Source organism: Narcine bancroftii, chromosome 8 (genome assembly GCF_036971445.1).
Source record: "Narcine bancroftii isolate sNarBan1 chromosome 8, sNarBan1.hap1, whole genome shotgun sequence".
NCBI lineage: Eukaryota > Metazoa > Chordata > Chondrichthyes > Torpediniformes > Narcinidae > Narcine > Narcine bancroftii.
In genome coordinates, this window is record NC_091476.1 from 90253991 (window position 1) to 90279920 (window position 25930).

The 25930-nt window shown below is 44.1% G+C and overlaps 1 protein-coding gene across 1 annotated transcript in view; it reads right to left on the bottom strand.

Annotated features, from left to right (window-relative positions):
* Positions 1–25930, bottom strand: part of stt3a (STT3 oligosaccharyltransferase complex catalytic subunit A) — a 60512-nt gene extending 34582 nt beyond the window's left edge. Inside the window, exons 1-5 of the mRNA XM_069894456.1 lie at positions 25871–25930; positions 14603–14726; positions 10889–10949; positions 10305–10426; positions 3740–3885 (exon numbers count right to left, since the gene is read on the bottom strand). Of these exons, the coding sequence (XP_069750557.1) occupies positions 3740–3885; positions 10305–10426; positions 10889–10949; positions 14603–14690 (417 nt within the window). The 5' untranslated portion in view covers positions 14691–14726; positions 25871–25930. The remainder of the gene's footprint in view (positions 1–3739; positions 3886–10304; positions 10427–10888; positions 10950–14602; positions 14727–25870) is intronic.

The window sequence follows — 25930 nt, forward strand, 5'->3', positions numbered from 1 at the left end:
TACACTACCATCTGTACATATAGACATTGGTGATATAATCTGTACTATCACATCTAATAAATCTTCTCTGCACTCTTTCCATCTTATTGATATCTTTCCTGTAGTTAGGTGTGATGATCCTTGGTATTGCATGCTTGTATGTAGAATGTAGTTGCTCGCTGGTATGGAGGACCTGCACTATAGGCTGACTAGGGGGAAGTAGGCCCTTACTGCATATAAGTGTTCCTGTCCACTGCTCTCAGCTCAGATTGGGACTAGCCTTGTAGATGGCTAACACTGCCATGTTTTTGCTCATTAAAGCCCATGTTATTCACATAACTTCAGTCTCGTGAGTTATTGACTGCAGTTCAATTTTATTAGCAAAGTTCGTTTGAGGTGACCAAAAGCAGTGCCTGATCCGAAAACAGAGTCGGGGGATGAATGGAGCATTTGGAGGAACATGGGCTCGCTGGCCAGAGGCTCAACAACTGCCTCCACCTCCTCCGCTCCCTCCTCTGGAGGTTGCAGCACTGGCATATGTTCAAGCCCTACAGCCAGTCTGGCTGTGGTGCCTGGAATTATTTTTAAATGTGGCTGGGATAGTGGACGACGAGCAGAAGCTACTCCTACTTCTGTCCCAGATAGGCACCAAGGCCTATGTACTGATAAAGAGACAAATAGACTTATTCAGCCTCTATCGCTGCACCCTTGCGTGGAACTACTGGTCGCTACAACTTATAAAGCCCTTAAAAGAGGTCTGGGATTTTTCTACTATGCCCAGTGAGTACCTCACTACGCCGACAAAGCCCAACCTCTTATCAAAATGTCCTCTTTCCCCCTCTCAGAATAAGCTCTTGCAGCTTTCACTAATATGGAGGCTCTTGCATGCATGCTATCGACGAATCTAAGCCATTCCAAGTGCAAAGCCTCAGATTTTGCCCTGGTTGCTTCCTTAAATCAAGCAGGTAGACCTGCTGCCTTCTTCTCCCGCACCCTGCAGGGCCCTGAAATATGACACTCCTCAGTTGAGAGAGACTCAGGCAATTGTTGAAGCTGTTAGATACTGGCGGCATTACCTAGCAGGTAGATAATTCACCCCGTCACTGACCCATGATCAGTGGCCTTCATGTTCAACAACCAGGCTTGTAGCAAAATTAAAAACGACAAAATGCTCTGCTGGAGATTGGAACTATCCACCTTTAACTATGACATTCTGTACCTACCGGCCAAACTCAATGCATCCAGAGGTACCTGTGTCTCTATAAATTTCACTCAATGATTAATTATGCCACCCTGAGGTAGAAAGGCTCTACCACTTTGTGAAATCACGCAACCTCCCTTACTCTGTTGATGAGGTTCAAGTGGTCACTCGCAATTGCCAAATTTGCACATAGTGCAAACCACAGTTTTACCGGTCACCATGCACCAACCTCATCAAATCCATCTGTCCCTTCGAACGCCTCAGTATTGACTTCAAAGGGCCTCTACCTTCCACCTATGCCAACATATACATCCTCACCATTATTGATGAATTCTCCCATTTCCCTTTTGAAATTCCCTGCAAAGAGACATCCTCCGCTACAGTGATCAAGTACCTCGATCACCTTTTTCTCCCTCTTTGGTTATCCAGAATACATACACGACAGGGGATCCTCCTTCATGAGTGACGAACTCTGCCAGTACCTACTGGCCGGAGGCATTGCCAGCAGCCATACCACTAGCTACAACCCACAAGGTAACAGACAAGTACAGAAAGAGAACTCCACAATCTGGAAGGCCATACTCCTTACTCTCAAAACCAAATGCCTTCCTGTCTCCCGCTGGCAGGAACTTCTCCCAACCGTGCTACATTCCATCCAGTCCCTCCTTTGCACAGCCACCAATGTGTCGCCTCATGAACGTATGTTTTCTTTCCCAAGGAAATTGATTACTGGAATGACTATGCCTAGTTGGCTCACAACCTCTGGAACCGTGTTGCTCAAGTGTCATGTGAGACCCCCCAAATCAGATCCATTAATCGAATGAGTTCAACTCCTTCATGCTAACCCACATTATGCCTTTGTCGTTTTTCCAGCCGCGAGGGAGGACACCGTGTCTGTACCTCACACCAGCTGGGGCACCTGAGTCTCCACCTCAAACACCCAGCCCACTCGCACAAGTACCTCACAGTACCCAACCACCTAACTCTTGTGGCCATGGGGATGCACAATTGTCGCCCCCACTAAGGGGCTCTTCACCCCACCATGTCCATTTTCTTCCACAAGAATCTAAGCTTACACCTACAGATGACAACTTCATTTCCACCATCCCCTACGACACCGACCATTGAACCTTCTCCAACTCAGGTATCACCACCACAAGAGTTTCTCAAATCTCACCACTGCAGGAGCTAAGATGGTCCAGACATCACATCAAGCCGCTGGACAGACTTATCCTGTAATTGTAACTACTAATACTCCTAATATTCCACTTGTGTACTGTTAATTTAGCTTTAGTCCATTATTTTACCAGTCTGTCACAGCTGGCTTTCATTTTTAAAAAGGGTGGGTGGGGGAGGAGGGCAGGGGTGAGTGTGGTGATCCTTGGTATTGCATGCTTGTATATAGAATGCAGTTGTTTGTTGCTAGCTAGTATGGAGGGCCGGCGCTATAAGCTGACTAGAGGGAAGTAGCCCCGTTGCTTGCATATAAGTGTTCCTGCGCACTGCTCTGAGCTCAGATTGGGACTAGCCTCGTAGATGGCTAACACTGCCATGTTCTTGCTCCTAAAATCCTATGTTATTTCCATAACTCCTGCCTTGTGAATTATTGACTGTGGTTCATTAGGTGACGAAAACTGCACACAGTACTCCAAATTTGGCCTCAGCAATGTCTTATACAACTTTAACATAACCTCCCAACTCCTGTACTTCCACATAAAAGACAAATTTGTCTAATTTCTAGTATATTTGCAATGTATCAAATAGTGTGTTTTCATGGCAAATATTTGCTTCAGATTGAAATAGCTATGTGCTCTCTATATTATACTCACACATCTCAATACTGGCCTTTAAAGCTTTTACTCATCACAATTGAGATATTTGATACACATCTAATATTCATTACTTACAGCAAACAATACCCTACTCATGCTGATATTAGTGTACATATTATAGACATCACTATAAATTCTGAAACACTTCATCAATAACACAGCATTTCAATTTACTCATGTCAGGCTTAATTTCGAAGATCTAGTATTACATCATGAAAAATCAATGCTGAAACACTTGAAATTCAGACTCCCTCAATGACAAATTCAGTTCTATAGCAAACTATGCAGTTGTTTTGCTCACGTGACTTCAAAATTAAGAAGCCACCCGACTGACACACACCCCAAACTACATGAGGAGTATCTCTTATAAATGAAGCCATGCCAATCCCAGCATTTTTTAAAACATCTGTGATGATACCATCACAAATGGCAGAGGCAAATGATCTTTGGGGGTACTTGTCCCATCACCTACTTCTTGTCAATGGATTCAATCTACCAAGACTGATCAGCATTTTAACTTGCCATTTTGGGAAACACCATTCCCAATAAATTCTAAAATTCATGTTAATTGGAAATAAAAATAAATATTCAGTCATCAAGCAGTATATTGCTGTTTCCTTGATAATGATGCTGATATTGCTAACATTCTAATTTTAAGTGCTGGCTTGTGTTAGTTTCAATGGACCTCTAGTCTCGACTGATGTATATTTACTGGTTCATTCCCTACCTTCAGTTCCTTTGTTAAGTGATAAGTGACAATTGTGGTGAAGGATGAAAAGAGAGGAGCCAGAAACACACAGACATTCCTGATGTCAACCGTGATGTGGAAGAAGTGTAGTACATGGTAGAGAGCAGCAGAAGTAATCATAAGACCTGAAAATAAATAAATAAATAAATAGTTAGTCTCAAAGCAAATATCTGTGCTTCCATTCAAAAATTAAAATTATGAAGCAGTGACAATATACATTGATTCTATAAATTTATAATAAGCTTAAAGACAATTTCTTCCACCGCAGCCATCAGGCTCCTGAATGAACCCCACAACATTGCTATTATGCAGCCTTTGGTTGGTACTCATTGATCTTTAATTTTGATTTTAACTCTATAAATTATGCTCTTCACCTTTATAGGTGAATGAATGTTAGAAACATCCTGCTAAAACTGCTCACAGAATCCTTCTCACTGACAAATAAACAAACAAATTTAGGCGGCACATTTAGCGCAGAGGTTAGCTCAACGCCTTTATAGCGCCAGCAATCGAGACTGGTATTCGACTCCTGCACTGTCTGTAAGGAGTTTGTACCCCCATGTCTGCATTGGTTTTCTCCCACCATTCAAACATACCCAGGGTGTAGATTAATTGGGTATAAATTTGGCAGCACAGACTCATGGGCCGAAATGCCTTGTTATTGTGCTGTATGTCTAAATTTAAAAATTTTATGGATTCTTCTAATATTTGAGAGCCCATCCCTTTTACTCTTCACGCTTCTTAATCTTTTTGATTTAAATTCTATACCTCTTCTCTCCCCAAATTTGCCATTTGTGGCATGTTTCTTCGAAAATTTTATTTAAGAATTTTACAAAGTATTACAAAAAAAGAAAATACCAAATACAAATATATAAAGAAGGAAAAGCATTAAAAAAATACTGATAATGATAATAACGGCCCCCACACCCTCCCCCCACTCTACTAACTGCTACATCTTAACTCCCTCCCTCACCCCTCGGAGCCTTAAAAATATACATTTAATATTAATTAATCAACGTGCCAACTCTTTACTTAACTCCTACTTAAGATCAATACTCATACAATCTAAACATATACTCCACATTTTATTAAAGAAAGAATAATTATTTCGCAAATTGTGTTATTTTTTCCAAATATAAACACGATTGCAATTCATTATGCCATCTTTGTATATTTAATTCCACATCATTTTTCCAAGTTATCGCTATGCATTTTCTTGCAACCGCTAACCCTAACTTCAGAAATGCCAACTGTGGCTTATCAACCAATCCCAAAGTAACAGCGTTTCTATATTTCAGTAAACACATCATTGAACCCATTTGCAAATCCATTGTAAATAAATCTCTCAGAAATTTAATAACTTTCCCCCCCAAAAAATTAACTTTCTTACATGTCCATACACAATGTACAAAAGTACCTGTCTTTTCAATGTAGAAAATTTATCCGCCTCAAAATAATCCTGTATAATACTAATTCCTTTCAATATCCAATTTTTCAAATAAGGATTATTTAAAGAAAACGGAATTAATTTGTTCTGATAGAACGGAGATTTAATCAAAATTTTCCCTTTAGAACCTACAAGCTGATCCTACTTATACCAAATATCCAATATATGTCTTAATACTGGTAAATTATATTTTTGTAACAAAGGATTCCATTTTTAAATAAATTGACTCATTTCTTTTTCAGGAATTTGATTCAACTGAACTTTAGCCCAAACCAGTGATTGCTGAACATCAAACAACCTATTAATAAATTTCAACTGAGCCACCTCATAATAATTTTGAAAATTTGGTAATTGAAGTCCTCCCCATTCATACCACCATGTTAATTTATGCATAGAGACCCTAGATAATTTACCTTTCCATAAAAATATTCGAATTGCTTTATTTAATTCCTTAAAAAAATTTCTTCAGAATCCCACATGGAATAGATTGCAAAAGATATTGTATACGAGGATAATATTCATTTTTATGCAATTTACTCTCCCAATTGAAGTTAATGGCAGATATTTCCATTTCTGTAAATCAATTTTAATTTTATTCAACAAAGGCATATAATTCAAAATATATAAGTCGTGGTAATCTTTATTAACTATAACTCCTAAATATTTAATCTTCTCAGACCATTTAAATTTAGTAATCTGTCTACAATCTAAGTAATCCTCATTTAATATCGGCAGTATTTCACTCTTCTCCCAGTTAACCTTATAACCTGACAATATACCGTATTGATGTAATAAAATTTGCAGCATCCTCAAAGATTCTTTAGGATGTGTTAAATAAATTAAAACATCATCAGCAAACAAATTAATCTTATATTCTTGTTCACCTACTTTAATACCTTTAATATCCAAATTTTGCCTAACAGCTTGAGCTCAAGGTTCTATTACCAATGCAAACAACGCTGGTGAAAGAGGACAGCCTTGCCTAGTTGATCGAGATAGCGTAAAAGCCGATGAAATCAGACCATTTGTCATTATTTGTGCTGTAGGATTAATATATAAAACTTTAACCCGTAGTGAAAATCGGTCCAAATTGAAATTTTTCTAAAACTTTATAAATAGAAATTCCCACTCAACCCTATCAAAAGCCTTTTCCGCATCTAACGCCACTATCATTGGTTGATGATCTTGTTTTCTAGCAGCGTTAATTATAGAAATCAATTTAGTGACATTATCAACTGAGTATCGACCCTTTATAAATCCAGCTTGATCAACATGTACTAATTTTGGCAAGTAATTAGCCAGTCTGTTAGCTAATACTTTCGCAACAATTTTTTATAATCTACATTTAATAGCAAAATCGGTTGATAAGAAGACACTTTTAATGGATTTCTATCTTTCTTTGGAATAACAGTAATCAACGCCCTCGAAAACAATTCTGGAAATGAACCCACCTCAGTGGTCTGCTTCAAAACTTCCATATAAACCGGAAACAACAAATCAATAAATTCTTTATAAAATTCTACTGTCAACCCATCTTCACCTGGGGACTTTCCTCCTGGCATTAATTGCAATGCTTCCTTTAATTCCAGTTCCGTAAAAGGACAATCTAAATCATTAATATCCTTTCCAGTCAATGATGGCAAATTTAAATTAGCCAAAAACAAATCATTTTGCTCAGTATTTTGTCTACTTTCAGATGTATACAGTTCGTTATAAAATCTAAAAAATTCCTCATTAAGTTCTTGAGGTTTATAAGTAATCACCGAATCTTTCCTAATAGCATTAATTGTTCTTGATGCTTGTTCTGTTTTTAATTGCCAAGCTAAAACCTTATGTGCCCTTTCGCCAAGCTCATAATGACATTGTTTCGATCTTTGAATAATTTTTTTTCATATTTGTATGATTGCAATATATTATATCGTAATTTTAATTTAGATAAATGGATCCTATTATCTTCAATACAATTCTTTTGAAATTCTTTTTCCAAATTTTGACTTTTAATCAAATATTGTCTTTTAACTCTAGCTGTATAACTAATGATCTGACCTCTCAAATATACTTTTAAAGCATCCCATAAAACAAATTTACTTTGTACGGAGTCCTGGTTCATTTGTAAATAAAAAGTAATTTGTTCTCTAATATATTTAGTAAACTCAGGTCTTTTTAATAACATCTCATTAAATCTCCAACGATAAATATTTACTACCTTCTCGGTACCTAAACAAGAGGCCAACAACAACGAAAGGTCAGACAAAATTCTACTTTTATACTCTGCTTGCATAAATCTACCCTGCAATTGAGCTGAAACTAAAAATAAATCAATTCTAGAAAAAGAATTATGCCGTGCCGAGTGAAAAGAATAATCTTTTTCAGTAGGATTCAATTTTCTCCATATGTCCACCAAATTTAAATCCTTCATTACCTCAATAATTCTCTTTGCCATTTTAGTTCTCTTCACAGTCTTTGGAGATTTATCCAATAAAGGATCTAGACAACAATTAAAGTCCCCTCCCACTAAAATATTTCCAGCTGATTGATTCAAATTTTAAAAAGTATCTGTAATAAATCATCCTCATTTGGTGCATAGACATTCATTAAAGTCCAGACTTCATTAAAAATTTTACAGTTCACCATCAAAATCCTACCAGCGTTGACAAAAAAAAATCCAAAATAAACAGTACTTTCTTATTTATCAAAACGGCTACTCCTCTGGCCTTAGAATTAAAAAATGAAGCAATTACATGTCCTACCCAATCTCTTTTCAATTTCAAATGTTCCTTCTCAATTAAATGATTTTCTTGCAAAAATGCTAGGTCCACCTTCAGATTTTTAATATAAATCCAGTACACGTTTCCGTTTTATTGGATGGTTTAACCCCCTCACATTAAACGTCACAAAAATCTAATTATTCATTATCCCCTGTAGAGTGGCACTTAAAATTTACTCTTACAATTAAACCGGCTCCCCCTCTAAACTAAATAAAAATCCCCGATAAAGAAAAAAAACAGAAACTCCCTACTTACTAACTTAACAATCAAATGTAATCACAAAAATTCCCCATCTCCCTCCCAAACTGCAAAGCAGCACCACTCTTGTCGACCGGATGTGGTCGATACCACTAGTGGTAGATGACTTCGAATACAGCAGGTCATCTGCCTCTCCCCACCAAGACTTCTAAAAAAAAATTACAAATCATAAGCTTATTGTCCAGTCTGTTCTATAATATCTTCTGCCACATCGATCAACTGTAACATCTCCATCTTCTACAATTCACTCTCATTTCCATTCTTGATTTTAGGAAGCATCTTGAGCTTTCTCAAAAAAATTGAAATTGAGATGGCCCATAAAACTTTCAAAACCGCAGGCTATCTAAACGTCGACCTGTAACCATTCTTCCACAACACCGACTTAGCTTGATTAAACTCTTTACGTCGCTGTATAACCTCCTGACTTAAATCTGCGCAAAAGAAAACTCTACTACCTTGAACCATTATTGGATTCTGACCAACTCGGGCTTTTTGCACCGCAAGACGCAAAATCGTCTCCCGGTCTTGATATCTTAAACATCTGATTAAAAATGCTCTTGAAAGTTTCCAGGAAAGGGTTTTCTTCTTAACGCTCGATGAGCACTGTCCAATTCCAATCCATCAGGAAATATTTCCACCCTAATATTTCTGGAATCCATTTACGAAAAAATTTCGTAGGGTCTTGACCTTGAAAGTCCTCCGGAAGTCCAATTATCTTTACAATATTCCTTCGACTTTGATTTTCCAAAGAATAAATTTTTTGCATAAATTCTTTTGCATATCCCACCCAGATACTGATTCTTCCACTTGATCCATTCTATCTTCCACATTCTTCCATCTTTCCTGTACTTCATCTACCGCAATCAAGCATTTATTAAGATCTTCTTTCATAGCTGCAATTTCTCCACGCACATCTGAAATTTTACTTTTCACATCCACCAATTGTTCATCAACATTATGAAAACCAGTGGTTATATAAGTCATAATATTTTCATTCTGCTTTGTTAACTCCTCAAACATTGTAACCACATCAGGACCAGATGAAGGATTAGAAGTAGGTGAAGTAACAGATTTAAAAGAAGCCATCTTTGTAATTCTTGTAGTTTTGGGCCTACCTTCCATTGCTTCAGCTGCCCAACTCTTGATCTTCTTCGTCCAAATATTCAATTTGTTCTTCTTCCTCATCTTCAGGTATCAGAATATCCTCTCTGGTCACCATGTTGTGCGTCTGAATCCTATCCAACGTCGGGCCGACTTCTTCAGCTTGACTTGGAGCAGGTCCCCCCTGCAGCCCGAAATCTATTCAGGACTTCACAGAAGCGCGACGTCAGGCGCATGTTCATTGGGCCCGTTGCATACTGGGAGCTCGCAGGCATGGCGACACGCACTAAAGCGCTACTTGCAGCGCTTTCTCGTACATTGCCCTGCGCTACCCACCTGACTCACCCCTCCCCCAGGCTATGCTGACGGCGCTGCTTCCACGAGTGTCCCGGCTGATGTCAACGCCATCTTTAGTTGATCGAATCCCTGGAGACAGGGATCTTCTTTCAGATTGATCCAAGGACATCTTCTGCAGCTTAGGTTCCATATTTAATTAATTCTGGTGCTTCTCCTGGTCGGTAGGCCAGATTTTTCACTTTTTCCAACAACTTTAATAACTAATTTCTTCTGCTTCTGACCTTTTCCTTTCTTTATTTCTTGCAGCCTCAAAACTTAATAATACATTTAATAAACTTTTAAAACTTTTAACAATTTATATAACTCGGGTATTAATCAATCCTTCCAGGGAGAGACAGAACCCACATCTTGGTTCTACGCCATCTTGCCACACCCCCATCTTGTGGCATGTTTCTGTTCACATTTTAATTTCTGTCAACCTCCAATTCTTCTTGGATTATTAAGCCATATATTTAACAAATAATAACTAAGTCCCTGGAAATAATTTACCGAGACTGGTCTATACCAAAACCCCAAATGACCATTTCTCTCCAATAGATGCTACTTGATGTGCTCAGTCCTTTTCGGTTCTCTAATGTGACAAAGCTGTTTGGTATACTAGAACTATAATCACCTGGATAGATTGTTCCTCCAATAATCCTGCCCAGAGGATACCAGGCTCGATCATCAAACCAGTTATGGAACTTGTAGAAACCCTCTTCGGTGAGGAAGCGAGTGGTGCGGTAATTAAAGTACCTAAAGATGTTTCAAAGTTCCAGGTATAAGAATTCAGTAAATTCACTGGCACAATACAATCGCTTCAGCATTTTAAATCATTTCAGTAACTTGATAAAACTGAGAAGCAAGCCAAGACTGCAATGATTCATGGTGGCAGCACATCATTATATTTCCAAAGCTAACCAGGGACAAACAGGTTCTAAAGACTCATGCATACCAAGAATGAAGCACAATATAACAATTAAATAATGGGTAGGCTGAATTTTGGCCAAAGTGATGTGCTTTAAATATAGTTTGAGCAGATTCATATATGAAACTTTCAACAGGCTTTGCTGATCAGTTAGTAGGATACATTATTCTGACAAAGTAAAAACACAGAAATGATGGAGGAACTCAGGTCTAGCAGCATCCACAGGAGGTAAAGATATACTACCGACATTTTGGGCCTGAACCCTTCCCACAAAGGATGGTAGCACTTACGGATCAAACTCGTGAATCACACTTTCAAATCTCAATACTGAGAATAACCTGGTAGAAAATGCTGTGGAGAAAAAAACGTGCAAAATTGATTTTACTTATAAATTATTTTAATATTCTTATTAACCTCAATACATATATAGCATAGTGAATGATTGGTACTTGTGTTATAATTTCAATTCTTGTTTCCAATGACGTGTTGAGTTTCTCCCACATTTAATCATCAAGCATGGATTCTTATGAATCAAATTCTCAAGGAACTCTTGGACAAATTCTTCAATAAACACCTCTCTACAGCCTGCTCAGTGTTGTAACAAATCTGGTTTGGGAGCCACTTATTCAGTATCATGGCTTCAAACAAGTTGCATCACAACCTGGTTTGGGAATTAGACCGCCCAGGAGTGCAGAAGGTTCTGGAAGGTTACAAAAAGAGCAAGGTCCATCTCAGGCTCCGACCTCCCTTCCATGAAAACATCTACATAAAATGCTGCCTCAAAAAAGTAGCCAAACAGCAGAAAGGGACACCCATCACCCTGATCACAATCTCTCTTCAGGCAGAAGATACAGAAGCCTGAAGATGAGCATCTCTGGGTTCAAGAAGTTTCTTTCCAAACAGGCTCTTAAACCTCCCCGTTACACTAATCAGGGACTGTTCCGATACCTCAAAAGGATTATCCACACTTTGGCCAAGTCATTTTAATTTTTTTTGGTATTTATTGTTTCTCTTTAATCGAATTGAGTATAATACTGGTTCTATTTTTCAGCTGTTTTTGTAGGTTTTTTTTGACTGCAAGGAAGAATTTTGGTGCCTCTGTATGTTGCACAATGTATACGACAATAATTATTGTTAACTAACCCTGTCAGAGTAGCACGACCAGGTTTGATGTGTTCACCAAGCTTTAATTGCTCGACTTGCTGCATAGTTTGAGGACTACAAATACCATTCTCAAAGTGGTGATGATCTACAATCAATCAAAGCCTACTAGGGAATAGACTCTTTAGACCCAGCCAAAGCCTAAATGGCAGTGTTTTTCGCAACTGCTTATTCCATCTCATTCCACCTATTTTATTTTAATAAATGTAACATTCCTCACAAAGTACATGGAAGATGGACTTCACTGATGATCTCTGTTAAATCTTGTGCTCGACCTGCCAGAAAGTTATGATACAGTTCTGGTGAGGGCCAAAGATTCAGATATTTGATTTTGTTCTTGGCTAGTGAACCACACAGGGGCCAACTACATCAACTGGATATAAACATATTGTGGTGTTCAGTAAAAGAAAACAATCTACAGTATTTACTAAAATTTAAAAGCTGTTTCTTGGAAGAATTTGGAGACCTTATCTAATGATTATTTCAGAAAATATGTCGGATGTTAAAGTTGGTACTTCAACATACTTTTTGAATGATTATCTCAGATCTTTACTCAGAATCAGAGATACCACTGCTCACAAGATGTTTTAATAATGGGGCAGGGGTGAATTTCAATAAAGTTAGGATTTCAGTTTGTAGGAATTCCTTGCTTTGAAGACAATTTTCTTCATCAACACCAACATAAATGTTTTTTTTAAATGAACAGTTAATGGAAAATATCTAAAAGACAACCTGTGTTTTGGTCCCCAGCAGCTTCTTTTTAGTTACAATGACCAGCTCAATAAAAAATAATGCATTTTTGGCACAACCTTGCTCTATACATATTTCACTATTTATCCTTCCCAGGACAACTTGATCTTTTTATTCCAGTGCAACACTTTGATAAGAACTTGTATTTTCTTAGCATCTTTCAGCAAGGTCATCTCAAGGTTTTCTTATGTGACAAATATCAATTTCAGTAAAAACCCAATACTGGAGAAACTGTTATATAGCAAAGATAAAAGATACTTAACTTTATTCGCTGGAGTGTAGAAGAATGAAGGGAGATTTGATAGAGGTATTTAAAATTATGAGGGGGATAGATAAAAGTAAATGTAGATTGGCTTTTTCCACTGAAGGTAGGTGAGATACAAAGCAGAGGACATGGGCTAAGGGTAAAGGGAAAAGGTTTAGGGGAAATACGAGGGAGAATCTCTTCATACCAAGATACCGAGAGTGGTGCGAGTGTGGAACGAGTTACCAGCTGAAGTGATGAATGTGAGCTCAATTTTAACATTTAAGAAGAATTTGGACAGGTACATGGATGGGAGAGGCATGGTGGCCTATGAATTGGGTGCAGGTCAGTGGGACTGGGCCGGAAAGTGGTTCAGTACAGATTAGAAGAGCTGAAAGGGCCTGTTTCTGAGCTGTAATGTGTTATGGTTCTAAACAACGTTTCTGGCTTGACAATTGATCGACTAGCAGTTTTACATGTAACAGTGCTAAAATACTGTGAAAAAATCCTCAGAGATTGAGGGAAAATAAATGAAGATGATCTCATGGTTTCTACTGTATTCTAAAATTGCAACATTTAAGTAGGGTTACAGCACCTCGTACTGATAGAACGAATGTACAACTGAATTTGAGATTAGACCTCCAAATGACTCCAAGGTAAATTGGAGCAACTCCCATCTCAATTCCATTTAAGAATTAGGTCAGACCTTAAACACCCAAAATGCAGGACAAGCCAAATTAGACCTGCAATTTACACTAATCTTTCTTCTTTTCTTTGGCTTGGCTTCGCGGACGAAGATTTAACACAGCCCTAGTCACTTTAAAAAAAACTAGACAAATATTACATTTAACAATGAGATATCTTCATGTGAAAATTCAAAGGCTCTGTGCGAAGCCAGCACACAGCTATTGAAAGAAGGAAAGGTACAAAGTAGCAGTTAGGTGGAAAACTTTTGCTTTAAAAAAAGGGAGAACAGCAAGAATTTCAGGTTTCTATAAGCCCTTTCAAACTGTTGTATAAAATGGGGTTAACCAGGCAATTTTCCCGGTTAGCGCCCCAGTTACACGGCATTTAGAATGGGTCCAACCTGGTCTACCCCGTCAGAATCCAACCGAGTTTAACCCAGTTAACCGACCTAGATTGTGTCCACAGGCGATTTGAACAGGAAAACGGCCAACCCGGTTACTCTAGTGATGTCAGCGCTTGTGCACTGGCATTACAAGGAAACTCCTGCTGCAATCAGGGGGGAGAGAGGGGCTGCTGATGCGGAGCCCAGGGGGCTGGCCATAATTGGGGGGAGGGGGGTGGGGGGAGGAATGAGGTGGCTGTCATAGGTGGAGAGGTCACTGCCACGCGGTGGGTGCCACGATTGGCAGGAGACAGGTCGCACCCGTGGGGTGGGGGGGGTGGGGGCTGGGGGGCCGTGCACAATTGACGGGCTGGGTGTCGATTAACGGTGTGGGTGCCGACTGACGGGGTTGGGGGGGAACTAACTGTGGGGTGGTGACTAATGTAGGGGGCGCAATTGATGGCTGGTCAGGGTGGGGAGAGGAAGATTAATAGTTCCTGTGAGTGTGTGACGCGTCACTTACAGCGTCATCACAGGGGAGTGACCCCCCTTAAATCGCCGGGTTGGCGATTTAATGGGTCGACCTCCCTGCAGTTTAAAAGATGCTTCCAGCACCTTTGCTCCAGTAATTGCACCTGGATCCCAGGAGGGCTGCCCAGGTGCTGCAGTTTAAAAGAGTCTTATGCTTGAGGAATGAATAACAAGAGATGACCTGATTAGCATGTGCACCAAACCTGATGACCAGCATCCACTCACAAACGGTGTCTTAGGCCTACTTACAGAGCACAGCTGCCATGGAAAGAATGAGCAGCTTTAGCAGAGTATCCTGCTTCTCATATGACAACCGCAGGAATCCCAGCTTCGTCATCTTTGGTGTGGTATAAGCAGCTGACAAATCATGAAGCTGGAAAAAAAAACATAAAATTTGTAATCCACATGTAATGTGGATTTTACATGTAAAATTTGTAATCCACGTGTGCATAATGAAATCATGAAAACAAGAATATTAGTGCAAATGGATAAATAATTTCTGTTCCTACAGCGGTTGTTTTAATAGTTTTATTCCTGCTACTGTGCTGAACTTGTACAGAATCTTGGACTCCAAGATCACATCCATGACTTGTCAAACATGGTGTATTTCATACAGGCCTACTAAGAGAGAAGATTTTCATTTCAGTATCTGAATGAGAAATAATCTTAGCTCCCAGGCAGTTAAACCACTGCTCTAGAACTCACTTCTTTAATTTGTCATAAAATCCACATGATTTAAATAATGAGCAAATAAACCTATAAACTGAGCAAAAGGGATGAGCATCAATTCTGATGAGAAACAAACTCTGCGAAAATGCGACATGATTCTTTACAACAGGGTGGCCATTTCCAACTTTCAAAAACTTGCAGGGTCAGTGCAGAATTTCTCTCAGCTTGGGGGAGGGGGGGGGGCAGAGAGGGCCTCTGGAAAGGCACAGGGACCAGTAGGCATCCACCCCAGGCACCCATTGTCAGCAGCAGACACCCACCAAGGGAATTCATCGGCAGCAGGCATCTACCCCAAGCACCCATTGCCAGCAGTGGGCACCCATCCTGGGCACACAGATTGTGTTACGGGTTACAACTCTGGGTGCACACCGGATTCTGCGGACATCGGCTTCAGGCACACTGGGTGCTGCGGACCAGTTTCAGGGGAGATCAAACTAGATTCCCAACCTTTTTAAGAACAATGATCACACTTGGTTCTCCATCCTCGAGTCACGTTTCTCCTCGCTTAATATTACAAGCCAGCAGACTAAATTTGGTTTACTTGTTGTTTGCATCCCAGATAGCATTGCTTGTAATATGGAAGATGTTCTGATTAATCCAAGGGAAGATGGCCCATGTGATTCTCTGAAGGCTGCTATTTTAGAGTGAATGTAGTCGTCCCAAGAGTCACACATTGCGGAGCTCCTCGCCAACAACAATCTTGGTGACAGAAAGCCATCGCAGATGCTCAGAGAATGCCACAGGCTGGCTGGTGAAGACGTTATTGATGGAGATGTATGGAAGCAGAGATTTTTCAGTTTTTTGCCTCCCTGAATTCAAGAACACATGCTAAGAATCTTTCAGATATCCACTCAAGATCAAATGGCGATGCATGACGACCTAGTGATGGCCATGACCTCTGCAATGCAGCAAGAGGTTTCGGCAGCTGCCCCCAGTCAGCAAGCAACTCTGATTCAACAGAGGCAAATTGAGTTCCAGCAGGGAGTGGTGGCACTCACTGAGCAAGTCCGATCTTTATCAACCCCATGAAATTCTCCTCGTTCCCAGCCTAATTGGAATCGTGCTAAGCGAGGAGGCCCCGCAGCAAAGCTCATGGGAATGTTAGCTGACTTCTTTTCCTTAAAAACAATCTCTTGCAAACACAATTTCTTATAGATTCTGATGTAGAAGTCTCTGTGGTTCCACCTACTTCTCAAGAACGCAGACACTCTTAACACATCATGTGATTTATCCGCCACAAATAACTCCCATATTCAGACATACGGATAGCAATTGTTTATGCTGGATTTTGTGTTTGGTTAGCCATTCCGTTGGGTTTTCACAGTCGCAGGTGTAGCAAGTGCCATTTTGGGAGCAGATTTTCTATCATTTTCCCTGCTCATGGATTTAAAGAATAGCTGAGTAGTGGACGGCCATTCTTGTTTGCAAGTGAGCTGCATTTCTCGTCCATCAAAGATCGTCACCCATCTCACAGGCCTCTAACCGACTACTTGCCATTTCAAAGACTGCTCTAACATTTCCCTCTCTTGGTAACCCCTTCATATTGGCACAGGCTAAAAAGCATGCAGTAGCCAACCATATAGAAACCTGTGGTCCCCCAAATGCAGCGCATGTGCGTAAAATGCCCCAGGACTGTTTCAAGATCACAAAGGCAGAGTTTGATCGTATACAGGATCTGGGAATTGTTTGTAGGTCCAATAGCTGCTGGGCATCGACACTGTATATGGTCCCAAAGAAGTCTCTGGGTGATTGGCGACCCTATAGTGATTACTGTGCAATGAATAATGCTACCATCCTGATCAGTACAATATTCCAAATTTGCAAGATTTCTTCGCCAACCTGCACAGTAAACAGGTATTCACTAAAACAGATTTGGTGCATGCTTACTATCAGATTCCAGGTGGAACCTCCAGATATTGCCAAGATGGTTATAATTATTCCTTTCGAGACATTCGAGTTTCTCCGAATGCCATTCAGTTTTTGGAACACCGCTCAAATGTTTCAACAATTTATGGATCACTCCTCTCCTGTTTTGATTTTACGTTTACTTACATTGATGACATTCTCATGGCAAGTGGAATTGAAAAGGAACAAAAAGACCATCTTCTGACACTATTTGGCCTCATTCCAACTAAATGCATTTTTTTGAGCCACTGAGCTATGTTTCTAGGGCAAAAAGTTACAAAAGATGGTGGCTTGCCAGAGGAAGCAAAGGTACAGGAAATTCAAGATTTTCCTGCATCTGTTACATTTGGCCAGTTGCGGAGGTTTCTAGGAATGGTTCATTTCTACCACCATTTCGGACCTAAAGTGCTGCATCCCTCTTGGCCCCTGACCAACCCATTTAAGGGGTCTGGTAAGTCACTTCTAAAAGACCACTGCGTTGGGCGACAAATTTGTCCATGCTTTCAATGAGGCAAACACTGCCCTCTGGAAGCTATGACGTTGGTGCAGCAGAAGTCCAACACTGTTCAGATTCTTTCACCATGAACACTTCTGCAAGTAAACTGGGAGCTGTTTTAGAGCAAATATTTGGAGGGATGTTGGAGCAGTTGGTGTTCTTTTCAGCCAAATTGTCACCTGCTCATCAGGAAAAATACAGTACTTTTGGATGCGAGCTCCTGGTAATCTACCTCACAGTGCGGCATTTTTGTTTCTGGATGGAAGAATGAGTTTTTCCCATTAATACCGACTGCTTACAAATGCTGCACGTATAAGCAAACACCACTATTCACCCTATGAGGTATGGCACTTGGATTACATTTTGCAATTTTCCTCGGACCTACGGCACATCGAAGGGAAAGTAAATTCGGTGTCTGACGCCTTAACCAGTTGAGACATTGAAGCCTTACATATGACGGTGGTCATCGATTTCACAAAAATGGATCAGTTGCTGCACAATGATTCAATTTTATTCAGTACCGACAGATCAACACAGGTCTGCGCCTAAAAGACGTGTGCCTTGATCACTCAGGTGATACACCAGCTTGTGGGTTTTATACAGGTCGATCAAGGCCTTTTGTACCCATGACAATGCAGCAGGAGGTTTTCATGACCCTCGATAACATCTGTATGGCTAAAGAGAAAGTGCAGGTGGGAAAGCTTCATGTTTCTGGACAACTGAGTTCTGTTCCTGGGAAGGTGGGACCTGTTCCAATGAGATGGATTACACCTGAACTGAAGGTTGCTAACATCCTTGCGGGAAGGTTTGCTAGTGCTGCTCAGGGGCATTTAAACTAGATTGGCAGGAAAATGGGACGCAGAGCGCTAGAGTGTATAGTGAGGTAGAAAAGGATAAAGGTTATGCAAGGACTGCATGTACAGACAGAAATCAAAGGTTTGTACGTGATAGAAATGTTCTCAGGTATATTTATTTCCATACAAGGAGTATTGTCGGAAATGTAGATAAGCTTAGGGCGTAGATTGGCACATGAGATTACAACATTATTGTTATTAGTGAGATTTAGTTGCAGGTAGAGCAGGGCTGCCATCTTAATGTTCCAGGGTTCAGTTTTTTTCAGAATGTGATGGAGGGATGAAAGGGGGAGGAGTGGCATTGCTGGTCAGGGAAAATATCTCAGCTGTACAATCAAGACAGCCCAGAGGGTTCATCTACAGAGGCCATATGGATCGATTTGAGGAATGGGAAAGGTGTGACCACTCTGATAGGGCTGCATTATAGATCGCCCAATAGTTAGAGAGAATTGGAGGAGCAAATCTGTAGAGAGATAGTGGACTGATGTAAGAAACAGAAAGTAGGATATTTTAACTTCTACATATTGACTAGGATTCCTGTACTGTAAAAGGGCTTGATGGCTTGGAGTTTGTCAAATCTGTTCAGGAAAGTTTTCTAAATCAATATATAGAGGTACCAACATGAGAGGATGCAATACTTGATCTCCTATTAGGGAACCAGACAGGTCAGGAGACAGAAGTATGTGTAACCGAACATTTTGGGTCTAGTGACCATAGTGTCATTAGTTTCAAATTAGTTATGGATAAGGATAGGTCTGGTCCTTGAAATGAGATTCTAAATGGGAGAAAGGTCAATTTTGTGGAAATGAAAAAGGATCTGGGAAGAGTGGATCGGGAAAAGTTGTTTTCTGGAAAGGGTGTGTTCAGTAAATGGAAGGCCTTCAAAGGCCAAATTTTGAGAGTGCAGAGTTTGCACGTTCTTGTCAGGATTAAAGGCAAAATTAACAGGTATAGGGAACCTTGGATTTTTGGGGATATTAGCAATCTGGTAGAGAGGAAGCAAGGCAGGTATAGGCAACAGGAGCAAATGAGGAACTAGAAGAGTATAGAAAATGTAAGAAAATACTTAAAAAGGAAATCAGGAAGGCAAAAAGAAGCCATGATAAAGTGAGGGTAAACCCAAAGGGTTTCTACAAGCATGTTAAGAGTAAATGGATAATAAGGAACAAAATTAGTCCCCTAGAAGATCAGAGTGGTTGCCCATGTGTGGAGCCTTAACAGTTTTTTTTTGCATCAGTATTTACTCAGGAAACTGGCATAGTGTACAAGGAAGAAAGGGAAATAAGCAGTAGTGGCTTGGAACATATACAGATTAAAGAAGAGAAGGTGTTTGCTGCCTTACAGCAAATAAAGGTAGATAAATCCACTGAGCTTGACATGATATTCCCTTGGACCTTGAGAGAGACTAGTGTAGAAATTGCAGGGGCCATGGTAGAAATATTTAAAATACCCTTAGCCATGAGTGAGGATCGGAGGGTAGCTCATGTTGTTCCATTGTTTAAAAAAGGCTCCAAAAGTAAACCAGGAAATTACAGACAGGTCAGTAGTAGGTAAATTATTGGATGGTGTTCTGATAGATCGTATATACAAGTATTTGAACAGCCAAGTGCTGATTAAGGATAGTCAGCAAGGCTTTGTGCACGAAAGGTCATGTTTAACGTAAGTTTTTTGAGGTTACCAAGTAAATGAAAGAAAGGCTGTGGATGGTATCTACATGGACTTTAGAAAGGACTTTGCCAAGGTCCCATAGGGGAGATTAGTTCAGAAGGTTCAGACACCAGTTATCCATGGAAAGGTTGTAAACTGGATTCAAAATTGGCAGATTGGGAGAAGCCATAGTAGTGGATGACTGCTTCTCAGACTGGAGGCCAGTGACTAATGGTATGCCTCAGGGATCGGAGCTGGGACCATTGTTGTTTGTTGTCTAGATCAATGTTGTGGGTGATAATGTGTTAAATTAGATTAGCAAGTTTGATGATGACACTAAGATTGGAGGGGTTGTGGATAATGAGGAAGGCTTTCAAAGCTTGCAGAGGAATCTGGACCAAATGGAAAAATAGGCCAGAAAATGGCAGATGGAATCCAGTGCAGACAAGTGTGAGGTGTTGCATTTGGTAGGACAAACCAAGGTAGTACAAACACAGAAAATAGTAGGGCACTGAGGAGTGAGGAGGAACAAAGGGATCCGAGAAATCAGATATATAATTTCCTGAAAGTGGTTGTAAAGAATGTTTTTGGCATCTTGGCCTTCATAAATCAAAGAATTGAGTACAGGAGTTGGGATGTTATGGTGAGGTTGTACAAGACATTGGTGAGGCCAAATTTGGAGCATTGTGTGCAGTTCTGGTTCCCAAACTACAGGAAGGATATCAGTAAGATTGAAATAGTGCAGAGATGATTGACTAAGCTGATGCCGGGATCCAGGAGTTGAGTTACAGGAAAAGATTAAACAGATTAGGACATTATTCCTTGGAGCAGGGTGAGGGGATGATTGTGGGGCGGGGGCAGAGGGGATGATAACGTTGGGAGAGGGATGATGATTGCAGGGGAAGGTCATTCCGGTGGTGAGGGGATGATTTCAGTGGGAGAGGGGTCCAGGAGTGAGGGAATGATTGCAGAGGGGAGAGGGCTGATTGCAGTAGAAGGGTCCGGGGCTGAGAGGAAGATTGGTGGGAGGGGTCCGGGGATGATTGATAGTGGAGAGGAGAGGGGTCTGGGGGCGAGGGGATGATTGGTGGAAGAGGGGTCTGGGGGTGATTGATGGGGGAAAAGTGTCCAGGGGTGAGGGGATGATTGATGGGAGAGGGGTCCATGGGTGAGCTGATGATTGGTGGGGGAAAGGGGTCCAGGGGTGAGGGGATGATTGGTGGGGGAGAGGGGTCCAGGGTGAGGGGATGATTGGTGGGGGAGAGGGGTCTGAGGTGAGGGGATGATCGGTGGGGTAGAGGGGTCCAGGGGTGAGGGGATGATTGCGGGGGAGAGGGATCTGGGGTTGAGGGTATGATTGGTGGGGGAGAGGGATCTGGGGTTGAGGGTATGATTGGTGGGAGAGAGGTGTCTGAGGTGAGGGGATGATTGGTGGGGGAGAGGGGTCCAGGGGTGAGGGTATGATTGGTGGGGGAGAGGGGTCCAGGGGTGAGGGGATGATTGGTGGGGGAGAGAGATCTGGGGTTGAACGTATGATTGGTGGGGGAGAGGTGTCTGAGGTGAGGGGATGATTGGTGGGGGAGAGGGGTCCAGGGGTGAGGGTATGATTGGTGGGGGAGAGGTGTCTGTGGTGTGGGGATGATTGGTGGGGGAGAGGGATCTGGGGTTGAGGGTATGATTGGTGGGGGAGAGGGGTCTGAGGTGAGGGGATGATTGGTGGGGGAGAGAGATCTGGGGTTGAGGGTATGATTGGTGGGGGAGAGGTGTCTGAGGTGAGGGGATGATTGGTGGGGGAGAGGGGTCCAGGGGTGAGGGGATGATTGGTGGGGGAGAGGGATCTGGGGTTGAGGGTATGATTGGTGGGGGAGAGAGATCTGGGGTTGAGGGTATGATTGGTGGGGGAGAGGTGTCTGAGGTGAGGGGATGATTGGTGGGGGAGAGGGGTCCAGGGGTGAGGGTATGATTGGTGGGGGAGAGGGGTCCAGGGGTGAGGGGATGATTGGTGGGGGAGAGAGATCTGGGGTTGAACGTATGATTGGTGGGGGAGAGGTGTCTGAGGTGAGGGGATGATTGGTGGGGGAGAGGGGTCCAGGGGTGAGGGTATGATTGGTGGGGGAGAGGTGTCTGTGGTGTGGGGATGATTGGTGGGGGAGAGGGATCTGGGGTTGAGGGTATGATTGGTGGGGGAGAGGGGTTTGAGGTGAGGGGATGATTGGTGGGGGAGAGAGATCTGGGGTTGAGGGTATGATTGGTGGGGTAGAGGTGTCTGAGGTGAGGGGATGATTGGTGGGGGAGAGGGGTCCAGGGGTGAGGGGATGATTGGTGGGGGAGAGAGATCTGGGGTTGAACGTATGATTGGTGGGGGAGAGGGATCTGGGGTTGAGGGTATGATTGGTGGGGGAGAGGGGTCTGAGGTGAGGGGATGATTGGTGGGGGTGAGGGGTCCAGGGGTGAGGGGATGATTGGTGGGGGAGAGAGATCTGGGGTTGAACGTATGATTGGTGGGGGAGAGGTGTCTGAGGTGAGGGGATGATTGGTGGGGGAGAGGGGTCCAGGGGTGAGGGTATGATTGGTGGGGGAGAGGGGTCCAGGGGTGAGGGGATGATTGGTGGGGGAGAGAGATCTGGGGTTGAACGTATGATTGGTGGGGGAGAGGTGTCTGAGGTGAGGGGATGATTGGTGGGGGAGAGGGGTCCAGGGGTGAGGGTATGATTGGTGGGGGAGAGGTGTCTGTGGTGTGGGGATGATTGGTGGGGGAGAGGGATCTGGGGTTGAGGGTACGATTGGTGGGGGAGAGGGGTCTGAGGTGAGGGGATGATTGGTGGGGGAGAGAGATCTGGGGTTGAGGGTATGATTGGTGGGGGAGAGGTGTCTGAGGTGAGGGGATGATTGGTGGGGGAGAGGGGTCCAGGGGTGAGGGGATGATTGGTGGGGGAGAGGGATCTGGGGTTGAGGGTATGATTGGTGGGGGAGAGAGATCTGGGGTTGAGGGTATGATTGGTGGGGGAGAGGTGTCTGAGGTGAGGGGATGATTGGTGGGGGAGAGGGGTCCAGGGGTGAGGGTATGATTGGTGGGGGAGAGGGGTCCAGGGGTGAGGGGATAATTGGTGGGGGAGAGAGATCTGGGGTTGAACGTATGATTGGTGGGGGAGAGGTGTCTGAGGTGAGGGGATGATTGGTGGGGGAGAGGGGTCCAGGGGTGAGGGTATGATTGGTGGGGGAGAGGTGTCTGTAGTGTGGGGATGATTGGTGGGGGAGAGGGATCTGGGGTTGAGGGTATGATTGGTGGGGGAGAGGGGTCTGAGGTGAGGGGATGATTGGTGGGGGAGAGAGATCTGGGGTTGAGGGTATGATTGGTGGGGGAGAGGTGTCTGAGGTGAGGGGATGATTGGTGGGGGAGAGGGGTCCAGGGGTGAGGGGATGATTGGTGGGGGAGAGAGATCTGGGGTTGAACGTATGATTGGTGGGGGAGAGGGATCTGGGGTTGAGGGTATGATTGGTGGGGGAGAGGGGTCTGAGGTGAGGGGATGATTGGTGGGGGTGAGGGGTCCAGGGGTGAGGGGATGATTGGTGGGGGAGAGAGATCTGGGGTTGAACGTATGATTGGTGGGGGAGAGGTGTCTGAGGTGAGGGGATGATTGGTGGGGGAGAGGGGTCCAGGGGTGAGGGTATGATTGGTGGGGGAGAGGGGTCTGAGGTGAGGGGATGATTGGTGGGGGAGAGAGATCTGGGGTTGAACGTATGATTGGTGGGGGAGAGGGATCTGGGGTTGAGGGTATGATTGGTGGGGGAGAGGGGTCTGAGGTGAGGGGATGATTGGTGGGGGTGAGGGGTCCAGGGGTGAGGGGAGGATTGGTGGGGGAGAGAGATCTGGGGTTGAACGTATGATTGGTGGGGGAGAGGTGTCTGAGGTGAGGGGATGATTGGTGGGGGAGAGGGGTCCAGGGGTGAGGGTATGATTGGTGGGGGAGAGGGGTCTGAGGTGAGGGGATGATTGGTGGGGGAGAGAGATCTGGGGTTGAACGTATGATTGGTGGGGGAGAGGTGTCTGAGGTGAGGGGATGATTGGTGGGGGAGAGGGGTCCAGGGGTGAGGGTATGATTGGTGGGGGAGAGGGGTCTGAGGTGAGGGGATGATTGGTGGGGGAGAGAGATCTGGGGTTGAACGTATGATTGGTGGGGGAGAGGTGTCTGAGGTGAGGGGATGATTGGTGGGGGAGAGGGGTCCAGGGGTGAGGGTATGATTGGTGGGGGAGAGGTGTCTGAGGTGAGGGGATGATTGGTGGGGGAGAGGGTTCCAGGGGTGAGGGTATGATTGGTGGGGGAGAGGTGTCTGAGGTGAGGGGATGATTGGTGGGGGAGAGGGGTCCAGGGGTGAGGGTATGATTGGTGGGGGAGAGGGGTCCAGGGGTGAGGGGATGATTGGTGGGGGAGAGAGATCTGGGGTTGAACGTATGATTGGTGGGGGAGAGGTGTCTGAGGTGAGGGGATGATTGGTGGGGGAGAGGGGTCCAGGGGTGAGGGTATGATTGGTGGGGGAGAGGTGTCTGTGGTGTGGGGATGATTGGTGGGGGAGAGGTATCTGGGGTTGAGGGTATGATTGGTGGGGGAGAGGGGTCTGAGGTGAGGGGATGATTGGTGGGGGAGAGAGATCCTGGGTTGAGGGTATGATTGGTGGGGGAGAGGTGTCTGAGGTGAGGGGATGATTGGTGGGGGAGAGGGGTCCAGGGGTGAGGGGATGATTGGTGGGGGAGAGAGATCTGGGATTGAACGTATGATTGGTGGGGGAGAGGGATCTGGGGTTGAGGGTATGATTGGTGGGGGAGAGGGGTCTGAGGTGAGGGGATGATTGGTGGGGGTGAGGGGTCCAGGGGTGAGGGGATGATTGGTGGGGGAGAGAGATCTGGGGTTGAACGTATGATTGGTGGGGGAGAGGTGTCTGAGGTGAGGGGATGATTGGTGGGGGAGAGGGGTCCAGGGGTGAGGGTATGATTGGTGGGGGAGAGGGGTCTGAGGTGAGGGGATGATTGGTGGGGGAGAGAGATCTGGGGTTGAACGTATGATTGGTGGGGGAGAGGGATCTGGGGTTGAGGGTATGATTGGTGGGGGAGAGGGGTCTGAGGTGAGGGGATGATTGGTGGGGGTGAGGGGTCCAGGGGTGAGGGGATGATTGGTGGGGGAGAGAGATCTGGGGTTGAACGTATGATTGGTGGGGGAGAGGTGTCTGAGGTGAGGGGATGATTGGTGGGGGAGAGGGGTCCAGGGGTGAGGGTATGATTGGTGGGGGAGAGGTGTCTGAGGTGAGGGGATGATTGGTGGGGGAGAGGTGTCCAGGGGTGAGGGGATGATTGGTGGGGGAGAGAGATCTGGGGTTGAACGTATGATTGGTGGGGGAGAGGGATCTGGGGTTGAGGGTATGATTGGTGGGGGTGAGGGGTCCAGGGGTGAGGGGATGATTGGTGGGGGAGAGAGATCTGGGGTTGAACGTATGATTGGTGGGGGAGAGGGATCTGGGGTTGAGGGTATGATTGGTGGGGGTGAGGGGTCCAGGGGTGAGGGGATGATTGGTGGGGGAGAGAGATCTGGGGTTGAACGTATGATTGGTGGGGGAGAGGTGTCTGAGGTGAGGGGATGATTGGTGGGGGAGAGGGGTCCAGGGGTGAGGTAATTCTTGAGGGGGAGAGGGATCCGGTTTGAGGGGAGCAGAGGAAAATGAAGGCTGTGGCCCGCCAGCGGGGCAAAGCGCGGGCCCGATCCACGGCGAGCTCTGCCTCGGGTCTCAGTTCACAGGGCCACCCAGCCGGGCCCGATGCCACCCCTGGCAACCCCCGCTCCGACCCGCTGCGCTTGGCCCACCCGCTCCCCCCTTCTGTCAGCCCCACTTTACCCGATCAACGTCGCACTCACACCATCCGACCCCAAGCTCGGGCCGCAAAGGCCGCCTCGA